The 20637-nt window shown below is 30.5% G+C and overlaps 1 protein-coding gene across 1 annotated transcript; it reads left to right on the top strand.

Annotated features, from left to right (window-relative positions):
* The first annotated feature begins 555 nt into the window (after positions 1 to 555).
* On the top strand, positions 556 to 1202 carry LOC119600944. The gene is made up of 2 exons (XM_037951547.1): positions 556 to 671; positions 732 to 1202. Exons 1-2 carry the CDS (start codon positions 624 to 626, stop codon positions 1158 to 1160), a joined length of 477 nt encoding a protein of 158 aa, XP_037807475.1. The 5' UTR covers positions 556 to 623; the 3' UTR covers positions 1161 to 1202.
* The last annotated feature ends 19435 nt before the right edge of the window (positions 1203 to 20637 follow it).

Genomic DNA, 20637 nt, shown 5'->3' with positions numbered 1-20637 from the left:
CCCCCCATTTAAGGTCCTCTTCGGAAAATCACTATAACGCTCATTACTGGCTTAAAAATAAGAATATATCGATGAAATTCGACACAATTAAGTTTCATGCAAGTCAAAATCTCTCTACCAAATTTTATACGGATCGGTACATAATTGACCCTAGCCCCCATATTAGGTCCCCTTCAGAAAACGACCTTAACGCTCATTAATTTCTTAAAAATTCGAGTAAAGCAATCAAATTTGACATAAGTAAATCTCTTACGAGCAAAATTCTCTCTAGCAAATTTTATGTGGATCGGTCCATAATTGACCCTACCCACATATAAACTAATGATCTAATATTTAATTTCATTAGTAATATGGACTCACATACACGGTCTGTGAGTCCATATATATGAGTCCATATATATATATATATATAAAATTACTCTTAAGATTATGAAATTCATATGATGCAAACACTTCAATCGCAGCCACAAATATTCCATATTTTTAGAACAAATATTTCTCATTTAATTTTAAAATAGGTAATCATAAAAAATTAATAATTTCATTTAGTTGTTTTTTACATTTACCAGCTATAACATTATTCAGTTAAAATAAATCTTAAGTTAAAATAAAATATTGGAATTATGGCAAATTATAAAGTTATTTCTACCATGGAAAATGTCAAATGGCCGGTTAGTGTTAAAATTAAATTATTTTAAAGTAGATTGAATAAATTTCCTTTTGTACTCAAGGCCTATGTCTCCACAGTAATACTAGAAGGAGAACAATTGGAAAAAGCCGAAAAAGTTTTAGAAAAATGCCTTGTTACCCTAGAAGCATATGGAGGCCCCAACCTTAATATCGCCCTTTTAAAGTCAGCCAAAAGAACTGGCATATTTCTATACGAAATTGTTGCAGATCTTATAGATGCTCAAGGTGAGATTCGAGAATGCGAAGCAATGATTCTAAATGAACCCTGGATGAAAGCTAATAGTATTGCTACTGCCACGTTTGAATTTATGGGTAACGCTGATGGTTGTGGACCAGAAAGATTGGTTATGAAACGTAAGAAGAGTATTCGTTATTATAAAGATGATGAAATGATTTATGAAGAACAAAAGACTATTATAACCAAAGGCGAAGAGGAAAGAGGTAGAATTGAATTGGAAACTGATGTTTGAGAGATTTTAATAAAGTTGTGTTAATAAAATATGATTTGTAAATTTGTTCTTCTTATTTATTGGAAGAAAAGAAAATAAATAGGGTCTGATCATAAAATTTGAGCGCGACAATTGTGAAGTATTCGTCAACAATGGGACAAAAAGTGTGTATGTGTCAAATTTTACCATTTTTATTTGAAAATTGAGAAGTGATTAATTCAGAAAGTGATTCTGAGTTGATTGTTATACTTTAATTCACAATACCCTCCTTAAGCTCCCTTCACACGAGCACACAAGTAATTCTGTCAAAATTTTGTGTAGAAGAAAACGGATAGGATCGCCTAACCGAAATATGTAATGAAACCATCACACACTGAGAGAAAATACGGATGGAAAATTTGACAGTAGTAAAAACAAGCAAATCGCATTAGATCAGGGATGTATTTTTATGTAAACACATACAAAACAAGTTAGAGTGCTATATTCGGCTTTGCCGAATCTTAAATACCCTCCACCTTGAACTGGTTTTATAAATTATCAAATTTTATGGTTTTATTCGAATTTACCTTAACATTCTACTCTTACTTTCATTAAGCCTTAGAATATGCAATTAAAAACAAAACTACCACTAAACAGAATGTTACAGAGCGTATTAAATTTAACAAATGTTAACGTACGTTATGTATTTAAAATAATTTCTATTTGTGAAAAAAATGTATGGCAATATGATCCGTTATAAAACTTATGTAATTTTGTACGTGAGGTACAATAGATTTTCAATATTGTTGATCCTATGAAAAAAATTTTAAAAAATTAGCTTTTAAATTTTTATTGTTGAACAGAATTTCTATATTTAATTTGATTTTTTTGTACCCTACACCACTTTAGTGGAGAGGGTATATTGGATTTGTGCTGATGTTTGTAACATACAAAAATATTCGTCCTAGACCCACCTTAAAGTATACCAATCGGCTTAGAATCGTTTTCTGAGTCGATTAAGCTATGTCCGTCCGTCCGTCTGGCTGGCTGGCTGTCTGGCTGTCCATGTAAACCTTGTGCGCAAGGTACAGGTCGCAAATTTCAATAAAACGGCACGCACGTTTTATTTGACCTAAGGACGAAGCCTATTAAAAATGGTTAAAATCGGTCCATTATTTCACCTAGCCCCCATACAACAGAACCCCCCGAAAAGGGCTTCTGAGCTCATAATTATGTTAAATATACAGATATATCGATAAAATACGGCACAACTAAGTTTTATAGAAGTCTTGATGACCCTGCCAAATTTCATAAAGATCGGGCCACATTTGACCCTAGCTCCCATACAAAGTCCCCTTCAGAAAATTACTTGAATGTCCCAAATTAGCTTATAAGCACAAATATCGCAATGAAATTCAGCACAATAAAATATTATGTCAATATAAATATATTCACAAAATTTTATCGGGCTTGGTCCATATTTGCTCCTAGCCCCCATATAAAGCCTCTTTCAGAAAATTAGTTTTTCATCCATAAATTGCTTAAATGTATCGGAACAAGGGAATATTGATGATAAATGCTTTATTATGAAAAATAAATCACATTTAATATTCATAACTGGTGTAGGGTATCATATGGTCGGCCACGCCCGACTATAATTTCTTACTTGTTTAATTATAATTATGACAAAAAAAATTAAATCGACCAGGAATCGAACCGGCAACGTTCAGTTTGTTAATTCTCCGTTCCATCCACTACACCACTGCATTATTTCGTCTTCCGTTAACTAATATTTTTCATATACAAATGCCATGTTATTTTCTGTATGTACAAAACATTGCTGCTGAATAACTTTTATTAACACTGATGTTGCTGAATAGCATAAAAATTAAACAGTTATACTTTCTCAATGTGCATATTTTATTTGATCTTGGGTTAGCAACCATTTTTTATACAAACAGGAAAGAAGTTTCTAAGTGAACATCATTAGTTGCAAACAGTTACGAAACTAGTTAATTGTGCAATGAATATGACGTAGAACTAGCAACTGGGAGATTTTAAGTTCGAATCCTGATCGTTTTTATTTAATTTTATGTGAAAAATAATCAATGTTTTTTACTTCCTATGGGTGGTACAAGAAATTGTGGACCGATTTCGATTTTTTACAAAGTTGCTCCCCAAACTAAGTATATGTGTGACAAAATTTAACAATAAATATTTGTGCCAAATTTTTGATGGATATCATTATTTGGTAATTAGTAATATGCGTTTAAGTGATTGTCAAAAGGGGACCTTGTATGGGAGCTACGAGAAATTACGGACCAATCGTGAACAAAATTATAGTTAGATTTCTGTAGATAATAGGAATATTTGTGCCAAATTTTGTATGAATATCTTTAATGAATAATATGCGTTTAAGTGATTCTCGAAAAGGGACCTTGTATGGGAGCTACGACAAATTACGGACCGATCGTAAACAAATTTTACAGTATCATTTCTGTATATAAAAGCAATGTTTGTGCTAAATTTTGTATGGATATCTTTATTTGGTAATGAGTTATGTGCGTTTAAGTGATTTTCGGAAGGGATCCTTATATGGGAGCTACGATCAATTATAGACCGATTCAGAAAATTGTCTCTTTATATGAATTCTATTTTCATAAAACTTAATTTTGTAAAGATATCGGCATTATAACGGAAGTTATTAACAATAAATTCATTTCCCGGAATATGTACATTTGTATGGGAGGTATATGGAATTGTGAACCGATTTCCGATTTTTAATAATATTAATCCTGGCACCAAGAGTTATATCTGTGACAAAATTCATCAAGTTATCTGCAGTAGTTTTTGTAAAAAATACAAATAAATATGTGAAAAATCACAATTTTTTTCGAGGTTGTCTCAAACTTTTACTCATAACTCTGAACCTGTTTTACCGATATGGCTGATTTTCAATACCAAACTGCTTAGGATAACAATGAATATTAAGTTCCGTTGCTTCGTTTTAACGTGAGCGTGTTTTATACAGACAGACGGACATATCTAGATCGACTCAGAATTTCATAAGGACCAAGAATATATATACTTTGTTGGGTCTCAGATGAATATTTCTTGGTGTTACAAACGGAATGACAAACTTATATATACCCTCTATCACCACTGATGGTGGTGTAGGGTATAAAAAGTGAAACAGCTGTGTCCATCTTACTTTGTTATTGTTTTATAGGAATCGTGTAAACACGAAAAATATAAATCATACGACTTTTATTCTCTTTTTTGTCATACGGATGGAATTTCATTTTACTTTTTCATTAGACTTGTCGTACGTGAAGTGTTATCGTCTAAAGGGCCCTTTACTATTTTGGTGTATGGTATAATGGGCGTGGGGCCCTTAACTTTCAATTAAATACTTATTTTAATTGCCCTATGAAGAATTTTGTATTAAAATCATGAAATAATTTATAGTTGGTCGTGGCGAACTGGTAACTTGCGCATAAGGTTAACATATACTACCAGTCAGTCGGACGGACAGGCAAGACTTAATACAGTCAGTCGATATATGTATGTATATATTAATAGCTTGGTGTAGGACCGATGCGTTACAAACATCTGCACCAACACATAATACCTTCCCTACTATAGTGAGGTAGGCTATAAAAACGAAATTTGTTCTTAGATATAATTTGTTGAGGTTGGCCCGGTAGGCAAGTTCGTAGTATGATAGCCTGTCAGTCTGAGGGTTGTGCGTTCGATTCCCACCAGAGACTCTGATCTGCTACACTTCAACGAGCGTATGGTCATAGTCATCCTGCTCGGTAAATATAATTTGTAATTGTATTGTAATGGACAAATAAAAAAATATTTTGTTGACGAATAAAATTTGGTTGTTCCCCTTCATTGTTGGTTTTAACTGTTTTTTAAGTTCAATTAAAACTTTTTCCCTTTTAATCATTTCAATTCCAAATTTAAATCTAAACATATGTTAATCATAGTTGAATTTTCTATAGTGTGTCACATTATGATCACAAATGTAAAAATTTTCACCATTTTTACAACTGTTCTAATGTATTATGTAAATTATATTACCCCACTTAACGAGTACTACTTCAAGTTTTCTTTACATGTCTCTCTATTATTTTCTTTAAATTATTCAAATTTAAAAAAAAAACACATAAAATTGTAGAAATAATGTTAGAAAGAATAAAAATATGAAATAAATAAAAGAAAAAAGAGCGTTAACGTAGAAAGTTGGCAATAAAATTTTGTATGACAGTGGCATTATTTTAACATAATTGCCATGATTATTGTATGACATTACAACGGGAATGGTATTTCATAGACATTTACATAAACCCACACACTTAAACATTTTCCAGAAGTTTTACCATTAGTCGATGTATCTATGTATGTATACCTTTAGAAATACATACATGTGTATGTATGTATGTTATTGGGTTATTTTACTTCTCCAAAATATGCATGTAGCATGAAATCAATAGCCAATTTAATGTCTTCAAGTAATTAACAGTCTAATCCCTTAAATTTGTTAAATTTACATTTTAGAAAGTAATTATTTTTTCCACCAAAAATTACGGCAGCAACAGTCACCCCGAACTACAGGTTTATGACATACACACATATGAGAGACAGTAAAATATCCTGTATGAATACGAATAAATGAATGAATATTTGCATATGACACTAAATCTGCTAGAACATCACACATATCTTCCACATATATACAAATGAATGTGTGTTCGTATGTTTGTTTGTTTAGACTTTATAGACGGCTAAACGGCTGGACCGATTTTTCTGAAAGTTTCACAGCTTGAAAGGAATTATAGGCTTTTATTTACTTCAAAATTTCAAGTGGGCAATGTGCCACGCCCACATACAAAATAAGTATTAAAAGTCGCAAAGTTGTATGGACAACTTAAACATCCATATGAATACATATGGATAAAATGGGCATCCTAGCTGCAGTAGGCGTGGCACCTCTCATATAAATAAAATCTTAAATTAGTATATCTGAGAAAATATAATAGCTAGAGATCTCATTTTTTTCGGAGAGACTTTAGTATCAACATGAATATTTAGGACAAAAAATAGAAGGACTAGAAATGGGGGGCGTGGCACCTCCCATATTAATTATATACTAAAATTCGTTTAACTGGAAAACTATTGTAGATATAATCTTAAAATTTTGCACGAAGACCTTCAACATTCATGAGAATATTTAGGAGAAAAATAGCCGGATTTTTATAAGATGGTCTTGGCATCTCCAATATGGATTGAATATAAAAATTCGTATAACTGAGAAACCATTAGATGTAAAATTTTCACGAACCACTGTGACATCCATGTGAACATTTGGGTAATAAATTCGTCGGACTAGATTTTAGGGGCGTGTTTATCTATGAAACTATTGGAGCTACAATCTTTAAAATTTGTACATTATACATCGGTCTTTTATTAGGGAGGCCTATCACCTCCCCTATGAGAAACTATTAGAACTAGAACTAGAGAAACTATTAGAACTAGAATCCCCAATTCTGCACATGTGAACATTTGAGTAATAAATTGGGGATTTTCAATAGGGGTTTGGCACCTCCCATATGAATTAAATATATAAATTCGTATATCTGGGAAACTGTTAGAGCTAGAATCATCAAAATTCGTAAAGCGAGTTTTTATTTATATTGACTTTAGCGTGGCAAAGCACACTGGGTATAGCTAGTTATGTTATATTCTTATTATTTCTTTTGTAGAAAAGAAAATATCATGTGTTATTTTGCAAAATGAAAAACTGTCTGGCAAAAATAATATAATAAAATATTCTAATACATATTTTACATACAATATTTTGTTACTGTTGTGAAAATTTAAGAATATAAAAATGACACAACAGTTTTATGAGAACTCATCATTTTCGAAATATGTGTATTTCTTTATATAAAATCATTGTCATTATCGTTGTTGTAAAAAAAATTTAAGAAAAATTATATGTTTTACTAGAAAATTTCAAAATAAATATGTCGTTTTAAATATGAAACACAAAGCGTTGGTTGACCGTTGCACAGTGGAATAGAAATAAACAAAAGGGAAATAAGTGCTGTTTACTTTTACTTTTCAGGAGAGGATTTTAAAGTTTTAAATTTTAATACTAAACTATAGTAAAAACATTTACAAATTTCAATATATTCGAAAGTGCTGATCCAATTTTTTTATAAAAAAAAATATATATTGTGAAGTTGAGTATAATATTCAAAAACGCGAAAACATGATTTTTGCCTTAATTGTGATATGTACTTTTTCATTTTGGCCCTAGAATATTAACAAAAAATATTATTGAATAAGAATGAATAAAATTTTATTTTTATTAAAAAAAGCAAAAGTATCTTTTGTTTAATTTTTTCAATTAGTGAAAAACAAAATTGGAATTTATGCTTTTCAGTATTAGTCAAACAATACAATTTATTTATTCACTGATTTGCCATAGAATGTTTTTTTTTGGAAAGTTACTGATGTGTGTTTTAAAAGAGAAAACAACTGCTGTATGAGTTTTTAGAATTGAGTTATTTTTTACCAACTGCTATCAATTTAATTAGTGATGTGTTTTGCAGTGTTAACAATTTATATTTAACATTGGTTAAATCCGTACGTTGTGAATATCGACAGCAGGGAATAAATGTAAAACGAACGAAGTTTTAAACAAATTTTAAATTCCTAAATTTAGTAGTATATTCATACATATGCATGCTCTTATATTCACAAAACAATAATCCAACGGAAACCAACAAACTCGCGGAAGTGTCATGTGCATTTATTAATGTTCTGTACGGATTGTACTTGTATCTAAACGAAAATGTGTTTTTCTGTCTGTTAATAAATATCTGCTGTAGATCAGTATATAAAAATATAACCTGCAGTTTTAAAAGTGTAAAGAGTAAAGTATATTATAATTTGTAAACGTAAGAGTAAGAGTGTTATAATCGGCTGTGCCGAATCTCATATAACCACCATCAAACCGTATGCCGTAAAAGGTATGCTCCCCATTAAACATTAGGGTGATATTACTCATCAAATTAACTGAAGAGTACCTTATATGATAGGTAGGGGAATTATTTACTGTTTTTCATACATTTTTTAGACCGATTTTGTTTCATATAAAACATATATATCACTTAACGATACTTTCCGCATGAGATTCGGTAGGAAGATTTATGTTCCAATAAAAGTTTCTTAGGTTTTGGCTCGTAAGAAACTTATGTCATATTTCATCTCTATACTCGTACTTTTAAGCCAGTAATGAGCGTTAGAGTATTTATTTGAAGGGGATCTTATATGGGGGTAGGGTCAGTTATGGACCGATCAACATAAAATTTGGTAGAGAGGATTTTGATCGTAAGAAACTTACTTATGTCAAATGTAATTATATTTAAAGCCAGTAATGAGCGTTAAAGTCGTTTTTTGAAGGGGACCTAATATGGGGGGAAAGGGTCAATTATGGACCGATCCACATCAAATTTGATAGAAATATTTTGGCTCACATGGAACTTATATGCGTCGAATTTCATTGCTATAGTCCTATTAACCGATCCACCCAAATTTTTATACAGAGATTTTGGCTAGCATGGAACTTATATGCGTGAAATTTCATCGCTATACTCGTATTTTTAAGCCAGTAATGAGCGTTAAAGTAATTTTTTGATGCGAACCTTATATGGGGGGTAGGATCCACATAAAATTTGGTAGAGAGGTTTTGGCTCGTAGGAGACTTACTTATGTCAAATTTCATTGCTCAAAGCAAACTGCATCCTATATTTTATATGTAATAATATTTATTAATGGAGTTCTGCAGTAATGCTACTACTTCGAAGATAATTTAAAAAAAAAGGTAGAGTGCTATATTCGGCTATGCCGAATCTCAAATATCGTCCACCAGCAAGCTACTTTTTATTGAAACCCATCTAACTAATTTTTAGATAACTCGCCAAAATTTTTGTAGAACTAATTTTGATTAGGTTCAGAAAAATTTAGAATGATTTGTCTATACACAGAACATACTTATGTCGAATTTTATCCGGGTATAATAATTTAATAACGAATTAAGTGGTATTAAGTGATTTTCAAAAGTTAACCTTATATGGGAGCTAAGACAACTTATGGACCGGTCCGGAAAAAATTCCGTATGTCAAATTTTATACCTACATATGTATAAAATGTGCGTTTAAGTAATTTACAGAAATGGTCCTTATATGGGAGTTGTGACCAAATATGGACCGATCCAGAAAAAATTGTATACCTATGTTTAAAATGTGCGGACCGGTCCGGAAAAAATTCCGTATGTCAAATTTTATACCTACATATGTATAAAATGTGCGTTTAAGTAATTTTCAGAAATGGTACTTATATGGGAGTTGTGACCAAATATGGACCGATCCAGAAAAAATTTTATACCTATGTATAAAATGTGCGTTTAAGTAATTTTCAGAAATGGTCCTTATATGGGAGTTGCGACCAATTATGCACCGATCAGGAAACAATTTCTTATAATGATTTATATGCAGAAAAAGATCAAGTCTAATTTTACTCCAATAGCTTTATTAATCAACGAAATATCTGCGTTTAGGTGATTTTAGGAAGTGGACCTTATATAGGAGCTATGAGCAATTATGGGCCTATCCGGAAAAAATTTCGTAGAGTGATTTATGTAAAGACAAAACATATAAGTGTCGAATTTTCTCAAGATAACTTTATTTTACAATGAAATATGTGCCTTTAAGTGATACTCAGAAGTGAACCTTATATGGGAGCTATGACCAATAATGAACCGATCCCTAAAAAATTTAGTAGAATGATTTGTATGTACACAAAACATATCCATCTCGAATTTTATCAGAATAGCTTTATTCATCAATGAAATATATGCGTTTAGGTGATTTTCGGAAGTGGACCTTATATGGGAGCTATGACCAATTGTGGACGGACTGAGATCTACGTTGGTAGTACGATTTATATTCATATTATATTTGTATGTACAAAATTTGGTGTTGATACCGATATATTTGATTGAGTTATTAACGATAAACTAATTTCCGGGAATATATACCATGGTATGGGGGCTATGGGAAATATTGGATCGATTGTAAAGATTTTTAACATAATTAATCACAGCCCTAAAAAAATAAAGTGTTACAAAATTCATCGCAATATCTTTGGTAGTTTCTGAGAAAACTTCAAAAGAATTAGGAAAAAAACGTAATTTTTTTCGAGGTAGTCTGAAATTTTTACTCATAACTTTTTACATTGTGAACTGATTTTCAATACCAAACTGCTTAGGATAATAATAAATATTTTGGGGAATTTGGTTGATTTCCTTTACTTAGTTTTAACGTGAGCGTGTTTTACACAGACAGACAGACAGACAGACGGACGGACAGACGGACATAGCTAAATCGACTCAGAATTTGATAAGGACCCAGAATATATATACTTTGTTGGGTCTTAGATGAATATTTCTTGGTTTTACATACGGAACGAGGAGGGTATAAAAACGCTCTCCTGTAGAATTTAGTTTTTGTTGGTTACGTCTTTTGTGTGAAAAGGGCTCGATATTTTCAATACAAAGCAATCCTTACCTATAAATAATATTTGTAGAAATTTTCAACCCTCTAGCTCATTCCGTTCAGGTTCTATCGTGCTTTCAACAGAAAGACACGCGGACAGTCGGAAGGAAGAATATATATACTTTTGTGGGTGTATGACCAATATTTCGATGTGTTATAAAAGGAATGACAAAGTCATTGATGGTGGGTATAAAAATATAGAATTAAAATTTGAATTGTCAAGAGATGCAGGGCAGACGTAATATCCAACCATACATACATACATATATAGATACCGCGAACACATACATATAATATATATGGGCAATTTCGTGTCAAGTGACTCAACTTAAAAAATCGACTTCGATTAAATTTGCACCAAGATTAGTACTGTTGAATTGTAGAACGGGATTGTAAACAATTTTTATTTAATTTTTTTTTTTTTTTTTTTTTTTTTTGAAAAATTTAAGAAATAGCTATCTAAAGTCCTTTGGATAATTTTTCCTAGTATCAATAGGTGAAAAGTTATACTCAATTGAAAAAACCCAGTACGAAATGTCCAACATTAACTTCCTCTAACTCCGCAAATATTGACCGATAGAGTTGAAAATTTGTATCTGGCTTACTAAGCAATCGTGACCTTGGTGCGAATTTTACCCAAATCGATTTTTGAAGTTGGATCACTGACAAGAAATTGCCCATATACATGTTTAATTTTATTTAAGAGTATATTGCTGTTTACTTTGTCGCTTTTTTGTTTAGTTATCTCTTTGTGATTGTGGCGCATATGGAGGAAAATGATGACGTTGCCACTGGTGGTGATGAAGAAGCTTAGTTTTACACATACCCATATTCATATGTGCATATCCGTGAAAATATGGAAAATCTTGCAAGCGTTTTTTAGTAAGAGATTTTTTCATCTATTACTGCTGCTTATGATAGTTAAGGTGTTATACGTTTTAGTTACGAAGGATATCTTTTTCGGATTATTTTAGAATTACATTCGATCTTGATAAGCAAATTAAAAAAAAAAATAGTTCGTTATTGATATTTAATATTATCTTTCATAAAGTAATTATAAGTATTAAGCTTAACATCTATACAAGTTACATAGATAATCCCCACACAACCCACTATAAACGGATTTATGCTCCTAGGGTGTTTGGATATTGTCGCTGTCTGATTTGTTTTTATCACCACATTCATAAATATTATTTTGCATGTGTATGTATTTGCGCGAAGGTATGTATAGTAAGGTGGCTGTTTTTAAATTCAAATCGGATTTTTACAATATTTCTCAATCAGATGATTAACCAATAGAAAAATATTTGCCGCTAGTAGGTATATAGATAAAACTTTTAAAATTTTTACGGGAAAATATTTTTTTTAGATAAAATCCTAATTTAAATGTGGCATACTTTTTAACCTGAAAGGATTTCAACGATTTTCAGTAAAGTTTGATTAAAACAAGCAGCATGTATACTAACGAACTAGGCAGGATGGATTCAAGAAGTTTTTTGGAACTTTCTCAAAAACACCACCTTATGTTTTTTAAGCCAAAGTATGTAGAAGCGCCGCACATTAAACGTTTGCATATGTATGTACATTTATATATTTTATATTTCTGCTGCTGAATTATTGTTCTATTCTTCTTTCTTGTTTTCCAATTTAGAATTTCAGTTTTCTATAGAAAATCCCTTATAAGCCGTTTGAATTTAACCTTTTATGCTCTAGACAAACAAATACATTGAGGATTAAAAAACAATATTTATATTCCCGTTATTATCACTATGTTTTATTTAAATATTTCAGTTTGTTCTATCTACGAAAAACATAACAATGATCACAGGTTGTTACATCATAACTAAGAAATATTTCCACATATAAGATAATGATGCCTAAGGATTTTTACATCAATCTAGTAATATATTGCAGAATTATTTAATATTGGAAAATCATTGTTAGTTACGAGGTATCAATATATAACTATATTTACATTCTTTCAAAGATATTTATTTGGAATTTTATAGCAATCTTGCTATAAAAGCTCTTGATTAGTTTATTAAAAATATCAAATTAAAAATATTTATTCGTTATATTTAATTTTTCTGATTTGTAGTTTGAAAATATAAATTTGATATTTAAAATACTAATTTCTGAAATAAATAGTAAAGCGGTTTATGTCTGGATTAACAAATTTCTAGTTTTAAATTTAAGCAAATATTTTTGTTTATATGCATTTAAAATTTAAATAACTTTTATGTATAGTATGTTCTGAACATTTGATTTAACTCCCATTTGAGTTTCTTTTAAGTTTCAATTCATTCCATTTCTATTTGTTTTATTAATTTTTGTTTGTTTTGTTTTAGAATTTCTGCAAAATTAGTTTTCGTTGTAGTTCTAGTATGTTGCGGTTTCTTTAGAATTTATTCAACAGTGGTAGTAAAGAAAATTTTAAAGGTATGAATTCTTAAATTTAAATAATAATAGAATTCCATATTGAGTAAACACATATAAAAACAAGTAAGAAAGTATAGTCTGGCGTGGCAGACCATATGATACCCTACACCAGTTATGAATATTAAATGTGATTTATTTTTCATAATAAAGCATTTATCTTCAATATTCCCTTGTTCCGATACATTTAAGCAATTTATGGATGAAAAACTAATTTTCTGAAAGAGGCTTTTTATGGGGGCTAGGGGCAAATATGGACCAAGCCCGATAAAATTTTGAATATATTTATATTTACATAATATTTTATTGTGCTGAATTTCATCGCGATATTTGTGTTTATAAGTTAATTTGGGGCATTCAAGTAATTTTCTGAAGAGGACTTTGTATGGGAGCTAGGGTCAAATGGGGCCCGATCTTTATGAAATTTGGCAGGGTCTTCAAGACTTCTATAAAACTTAGACTTCTATAAAACTTAGTGAAGTAAAGAGTAGTCCAGAGAAAGCCTTCTCGACAGATCGAAATAAGTAATAGTTGGGCGAGGCAAGGTCATTGTTATGAGGTGAGTAAGGTGAAACTTCCCAATCAATTCTTTCTAAATAGATTATAAGATATTTTGCATGTGGACGTTGCAATTATGTGATATCACGTTGTCATATTTGGCCGCATATTTATTGTTTTTTTTTCAATCGATACTAGATTGACACGTATCAGTTGTATAATGACCTGCCTAGATTTACACCCTATATAGAAAGGACCATTATGATGAAACCAAATACCTTAATGTAACTAGCATTGTGCAACTGTCATCCATTTACATTGAATTCAATTTATCCTCGAAATTTATTTAACAAAAACAATTAACATCTTTACTGCTCATGGCCATAGTGAAAAATATACGTTATATAAACTGATAGACTTCAAAGTACATACAGACATACATAGGTATGTATAACAAGTAAGAGTGCTATATTCGGCTGTGCCGAATTTCGTTGCATTACTATAATTTTGAAGAAGTTGTTTATGTTGAATTTCGTTCCTGTTCTTTAATGTTGAACCAGGTTATAGTTATGAATGTTAAAGCCATGTCAATTTCGTTGATATACTGGAATTTTGAAGCAAATTATGAACTGAGAGGAATCTTATATGGGGCGGTAGGATCTGTTGCAGTTCGATCTCCATAGAGAAACGAAAACTTGTTTACGTCGAATTTCGGTGCTTTACTATAATTTTGCAACAAGTTATGAGCGTTATAGTCATTTTCTGAGGAGACCTTATATGGGGGGTAGGGTCAATTATGAACCGATCTTCATAAAATTTGGCAGATAGATTTTAGTTCCTCTAAAACTTGTTTATGTTGACTTTCGATTTATTGTAATTTTGAAGCAATTTATTAGCTTTTAACAAATTTTTTGAGAGGGGGTAGGCAGAGAGCTTTCGGTTCCCCTAAAACTTATTTACATCGAATTTGGTAAAGAGATTTTTTTTCCCTAGAATTTGTTTATGTTGACTTTCGTTGATTTACTGGAATTTTGAAGCAAGTTATGAGCTTTAAAGTAATTTTCTAAGAGGAACTTTATATTATGGGCCGATCTGAAAAAAAAATTGGGAGAGTGCTTACGTCGTTTTGTGAGATGGACCTTATATGGGGGGGTAGGGTCTATAAGGAACCGATGCTCATAAAATTTGGGGGAGAGGTTTTGGCTCATGGCATTGTGGAATGGCATTGGCATACTGATGTTTTTAAACCAGCTATGTCTGTTTACATTGTTTTTCGGGGGGCTACTTGTATGGGGGCTATGCGAAACCATGGACCGATTTGGCCAATTACCAAATACCAAACAAACTGCATCAATAAAAAATATATTATGCAAAATTTTAGCTCCTTAGCTCTTCTCGTTCGGACTCTATCGTGTTTTCAACAGACACACAGCTATATCGTCTTAGAATTTAATAATGACCCAGAATATATATAATTTTGTGGGTCTATGATGAATATTTCGATGTGTTACAAACGGAATGACAAAAACAATATACCCCTCATCTTTTTTGATGGTGGGTATAAAAAGTATGTACACTTCAATTCTTTCATATGAGCGTAATGTATTGTATGCATTCGTATTTATTTGTTTATTTTGATAGAATGTATAATTTAAAATTTTTTGTTGTGTTCTTTCTACCCAAACTCAACTACAACGAAAACCACTTCAAGAAAATTCTTTTCTTTTTGGTTTGTAGTTATGGTTCGTTCGCAAAAAAAAAAAGAAAAATAAAGAAATTCTACCGAAAAACCAAAAAGATAAATGAAGGTTTTTGTTTTAATTTTTGTTTGGTGCAATGTTAGTTCATGTTGAAATTATACAATGCAAATGATATGTACAGACATATGTATATACATACATATATATGTATGTATGCACCTTAAGGTGGTGCCATTTATTTACGACCAAAATATGATTTTGAAACCAAATAAACTAATTTAAAATATGCTTTAATTGTTGTGCCTTATACATACATATCCACCCTAATAAACGCGCTTTTGTCTGCAATGGTTTGTGTGTTTGTATTTCAATGGAATGCACTCATTTGTGGCATAATGGTTTTGTTTTTGAGGTTAAATATTGTGGTTCTCTGTTGTACATACAAACGACAATATACTACACATATGTACATATGTATGTATATATAAAGTAAGGAATAATGTTACCACTTTATACGCAAAATATTTTTTTAAGTATTTTCTTGTATTTTGACACTAATCAACAAAAAAATGTGTTAACGCTAAAATACCATTTCCGAACTAAACCAAATTATCTTTCAATATTTTACATATGTTTTTCTGTATGTCTGAAAAGGGCAATACGCTACTTTTTATTTCCAAATTGCCACGCCCACATACAAAATATAACGCAGAAACCAAACAGGGAATTTTAACATCCATGTAAACATTCGACGAAAAATTGGGCTGACTGACTGCAGTGGGCGTGTCTTCTCATATGAACCGATTTGAAACATTTTCAATAGGATTTGCCTCGAAAATTGCGACAATGTTTACATGGACACAAGGTTTTAATTTCGACAAGGTTTTAATGGACACACAGAAGCACAGACAGACAGAAGGACGGACATAGCTTAATCGACTCAGAAATTTATTCCCAACCGATTGGTATACTTTATACCAATATTTTTGGGTTTTACAAACATCAGTACAAACGCATAATAGCCTCCCCACTATGGTATTGTAGGGTATAAGAAAATGTACATAGCATGTGCACATTTACATATGGGGGAATTTAATACCGATCGGAAATCATCGGTTTCAAAAGTTGGGTCACTTGACATAAAATTCCCCTTATACAAATAATGTAAGGGACACTTGACATAAAACTGTCCTTATACAAATAAAGTAATAAAATGTAAAAAAAAAACATATTTATTCAATAATTAATTGACCAGTTGCAGAAAACCTTAGAAGTGGTTGAGATTTATTGAATGAGAAAATGTGTGAGTAGCGAATAATCATGCATTTAAATAACCTTTTTATAACTGTTCTTTTCTTTGTTATTAGGTAAGCCTAATTAAGTTAATTAAATAGAAAAAGAAAATAAGAAAAAAACACATAAGAAACTAAAACAAAGTTATAAAAACTATAAAGACTCATAATTAAAAGAGAAGTATTAAAATCTTATATAAAACTAATTAAGTGTATTTGCAAGGGGATACTAGAAGAAAGAGGAAAATAAAAAAATTACTTAGATGGCCTTTTGCCATTCCAGGAGCATTTATTTACGCTTTATGTATAAAATTTCTCTTACTTTCGTTTAATTGTAACCACTAACTTTCATCTTGTGTTTAATAATGAAATTCTCACTTCCGTTTTAGTTTTTTTTTCGTTTCTTACTTCTTCTCACCTTTCTAATTTCCATATTACCTAATTTTATGCAAATGTTGCGTAATGCCACCTCCTGTTTATTTAATTCATCTCATCTTCTTATTTTTCGTTTTTTTTTTTTTTTGTGATTTTGCAAAATTTGTATAATTTATGCAAATACTTTTCTAGGTGTTTTTGGCATTATCTCATTGTACATAATGAAAGGATTGAATAGATTCTTTCATGTATATTTTGACACTAATTCTCAACATAATATGATTTTAATTAAAATGTCTAAATTAAGCAAAGAATTAAAGCCGCAGGGAAAGGTGTGTTTTTCGGGAGAGAGATTAAAGAACATCAATTCGATTGAAAATATGTAAAAGGTTTTAGAAGAAAGAGTTGCCAAATAGTTATATTGGTAAAAGCTTGGTAGTATTTTTCACGATTCCCTATATTAGGTAAAAAAGGTAAAATGTATAACAGCTTAAAAAATTATGAACCAGTGCTGACAATTTTTACCGAATTATACTTCTCAAATTATATTGCAGGTGTGAATGCTATGGTTTTTTTTTTCTGAAATATTTGTTCTAAGTTCCAGGACTTTTTTTTATAAATTTAATATTTCTTTACTATCTAACTATTTATCTTATTTTAATTTATAAATTCCGAGGTGGAAGTTTCTTCAGAACAAAGAAAAGTAAGAAAAATTGCGAAAAAGCATAAAGGCAAAACTTAACTCATTAAATGTACTAAAGTCTCATTTATTTTTCCTTAAAAATATAAGAAAATGGTTGCAAGTGAATTTAATTTTTTATTGGAGGTTTTTTTCTCATTTCTTCGTTTTTAAAATTGCAAATTAAATGTGCACGTACTAAAGTTGTTAAACTTTAACTTTTTCAAACCGTTGGTATTTGAAAAGTGAACAAGGAAAAAAATGAGCTGTTCAAAGGAATATAAATAAGATGGCAGGATTAAATAGTTTTTGTGTGTGTGTTTTCTTTTCATTAAAGTTCAACAGCAATTAAAAATCAACTTAAAGAAATTTTAAACTTAATAAAATAGAAAATGCTAGAATATACATTTAATATTAAATAATTATAGAGTGTTGAAAACATTTGTTTGTTATTTAAATAATTTATATTATTATACCAATATAGTGGGAAGGGTATTATGCGTTTGTGCTGAAGTTTATAACACCCAAAAATATTGATCCTACATTCACCTAAAAGTATACCAATTGGCTCAGAATCACTTTCCTAGTCGATTAAGCTATGCCCGTCTGTCCGTCCGTCTGTGTGTCCATGTAAACCTTGTGCGTACGCTACAGGTCGTTATTTTACAGACAATTTGACGCCAAAGACGAACACTATTGAAAATGATTGAAATCGGTCCATTACTTCACCCAGCCTCCATACAACAGAACCCCCCGAATAGGGCTTTTGACCTCATAATTTTGTTTGTTAACAGTATCTATAAAAATTAGCAAAACTTAATTTTATATAAGTCTAAATAATACTGCCAATTTCCGTAATGATCGGGCCCCATTTGACCCTAGCCCCCATACAAAGCCCTCTTTAGAAAATGTCTTCAGTGTCCACTATTCATTAATAAACACTAGTATTACGATGAAATTAGGCACAAATAAATATAAATCTCTCCAATAAATTGTATAAGGATTGGTCCAATTTTTGCCGTAGCCCAAATATACAATCTTTCCAAAATTCGACACAATTCATTTTTATATAAGCATAAATAATGCTGCTAATTTCCGCAATGATCGGGACCCATTTGACCCTAGCCCCCATACAAAGCTCCCTACAGAAAATAACATTAATAAACATGGCAACTCGGCACTCGGCAACTCACATATTGGGTTTACCATGATATATTTATAATCTGAATACTTTAAATACCAGACGCGTTTAAACTATATCCGTCTGTTTGTTAAAAAGAATTTTCTGAAAAAGTTTCATATTTTTTAACTAGTTGTAAGTTTTAAAGTTATTTTATGATGGAGACCTTATAAATGGGATAGGATCAATTATGGACTTCTAAGTAAAAAACTAAGATGGGAGATAATTGTTCCACACGAAATCCAAAAGTATAGAAAATCGGCTTTATTAGAAATTTCGGATAGACAGACATGGCGCTATGGTGGAGAAAGTGATAAAAAGACGATAACGTTTTAGTAATTACACTGTCCCTTTTAACAAAAAATTAAACTAAATTTTCTATATAAGAAAAACTGTTTGTCATCTTTGTATTACCTTTTATGGCATATTTTTAATACATCTCTAAGTAAACCACACGTGTTAAACAATTTAATAGTTCCACAGTATCATTAACTAAGTAGAAAGATTAGTTAACTTAAAAAAGTTATACATCTTATATTTATGTGTCATTAAATCCATTAGTATGCTTATTCCACTTTAAATTTTCAACTTATTTCCTTTTCATTTCCTTAGTTTAACATTTGCCTCCACAATGTTTTAAAAGAAAAATCTATGCCATATGATTCTTAAATAAATCAAAGTTTTAACTAAAAACCTTTTCTAACCATTTTGCCTTATTTGAAATTAGCCATTTATTAATATAAATATACAACCTACTTTGTTCTACTTATACTCATTTCCCTTTCCGTTCTCTGGCATACATAGACACAATCTTTGACATGTGCTTAATATGCATGTATATGTATGTTAGTATATGTGTAGGTAGTTTCTATGAAGTTTGAGAACAATTTCTCTTCAGCCTAACACACGAAGATGCTTTACTACACACACCCCCTACCACATTTTAGGATGTTATGTTATGTGTGAATAATTTTCTGATGGGGAAATTTGTTAGAGTAACTACCTACTGCTACCTAGAAATATATTCTATTTTACAACTACTACCCACTGCCAGTAAATACTATTTTTTTGTGAAGGAAAAAACCTTCATTTAACATTTTATTTTCTTCCATCATCATCATCATCATTGTCGTAGTAGTCGTTGTTGTCTTGATGGGTTTCTTCTTATGGGAATTTATGTTTCATCATAACCTGTAATGAAGTGTAAAAATGAAATGTCTCATGATATTAAATGTCCTTTATTTGTGTTCGTTCGTTCCTTCATTCATTCATACATTTTCATTTATATGCCATATAACGGTATATCATTTATTTCAATGTATGTGTGTGTAACATATGTTTGCTTTTAAGGTGAAAAATACTGTATTATTTATTCTTGTTGTATGTGTTGGAATATGAACAAAAATCTTTTTTAGAAATCTATAACAAATATTTTAAATGTAAAGTTTTCACGTTTTAAAGTTTTTTATTTGTTAGAAAAAAAAAACTAATTTTTTAGGTTTAGTCATTCACAGTGACTTGATAAATTATAAATGGGTTTTTACAAAATTTAATAATAGAACCTCTTCTTTACCATGATATCTATTTTTTCTGTAAATAAAATTAGCTAAAACAATTTGCCTAATCATTTAAAATTAAATTTAAGCATTAAAATGTATTGTAATGTTAAAATGAACTTTTTAAAAATGCCAATAGAGCAAGTAGCTTAAAGGGAAAATTTTATGAAA

This window comes from Lucilia sericata, unplaced genomic scaffold (assembly GCF_015586225.1).
Source record: "Lucilia sericata isolate MDLA Ls3-8-SP2 unplaced genomic scaffold, ASM1558622v1 Contig000129F_arrow, whole genome shotgun sequence".
Classification (NCBI taxonomy): Eukaryota; Metazoa; Arthropoda; class Insecta; order Diptera; family Calliphoridae; genus Lucilia; species Lucilia sericata.
This window is presented reverse-complemented; position numbering and strand designations above follow the sequence as displayed.

Excerpts from the sequence above, each read along its gene's own strand:
- LOC119600944 (XM_037951547.1), top strand. The coding sequence starts at position 624 with ATGGCAAATTATAAAGTTATTTCTACCATGGAAAATGTCAAATGGCCG. Across the intron at positions 672-731 it reads TGGAAAATGTCAAATGGCCG|GCCTATGTCTCCACAGTAAT; the intron begins GTTAGTGTTAAA and ends TTTGTACTCAAG.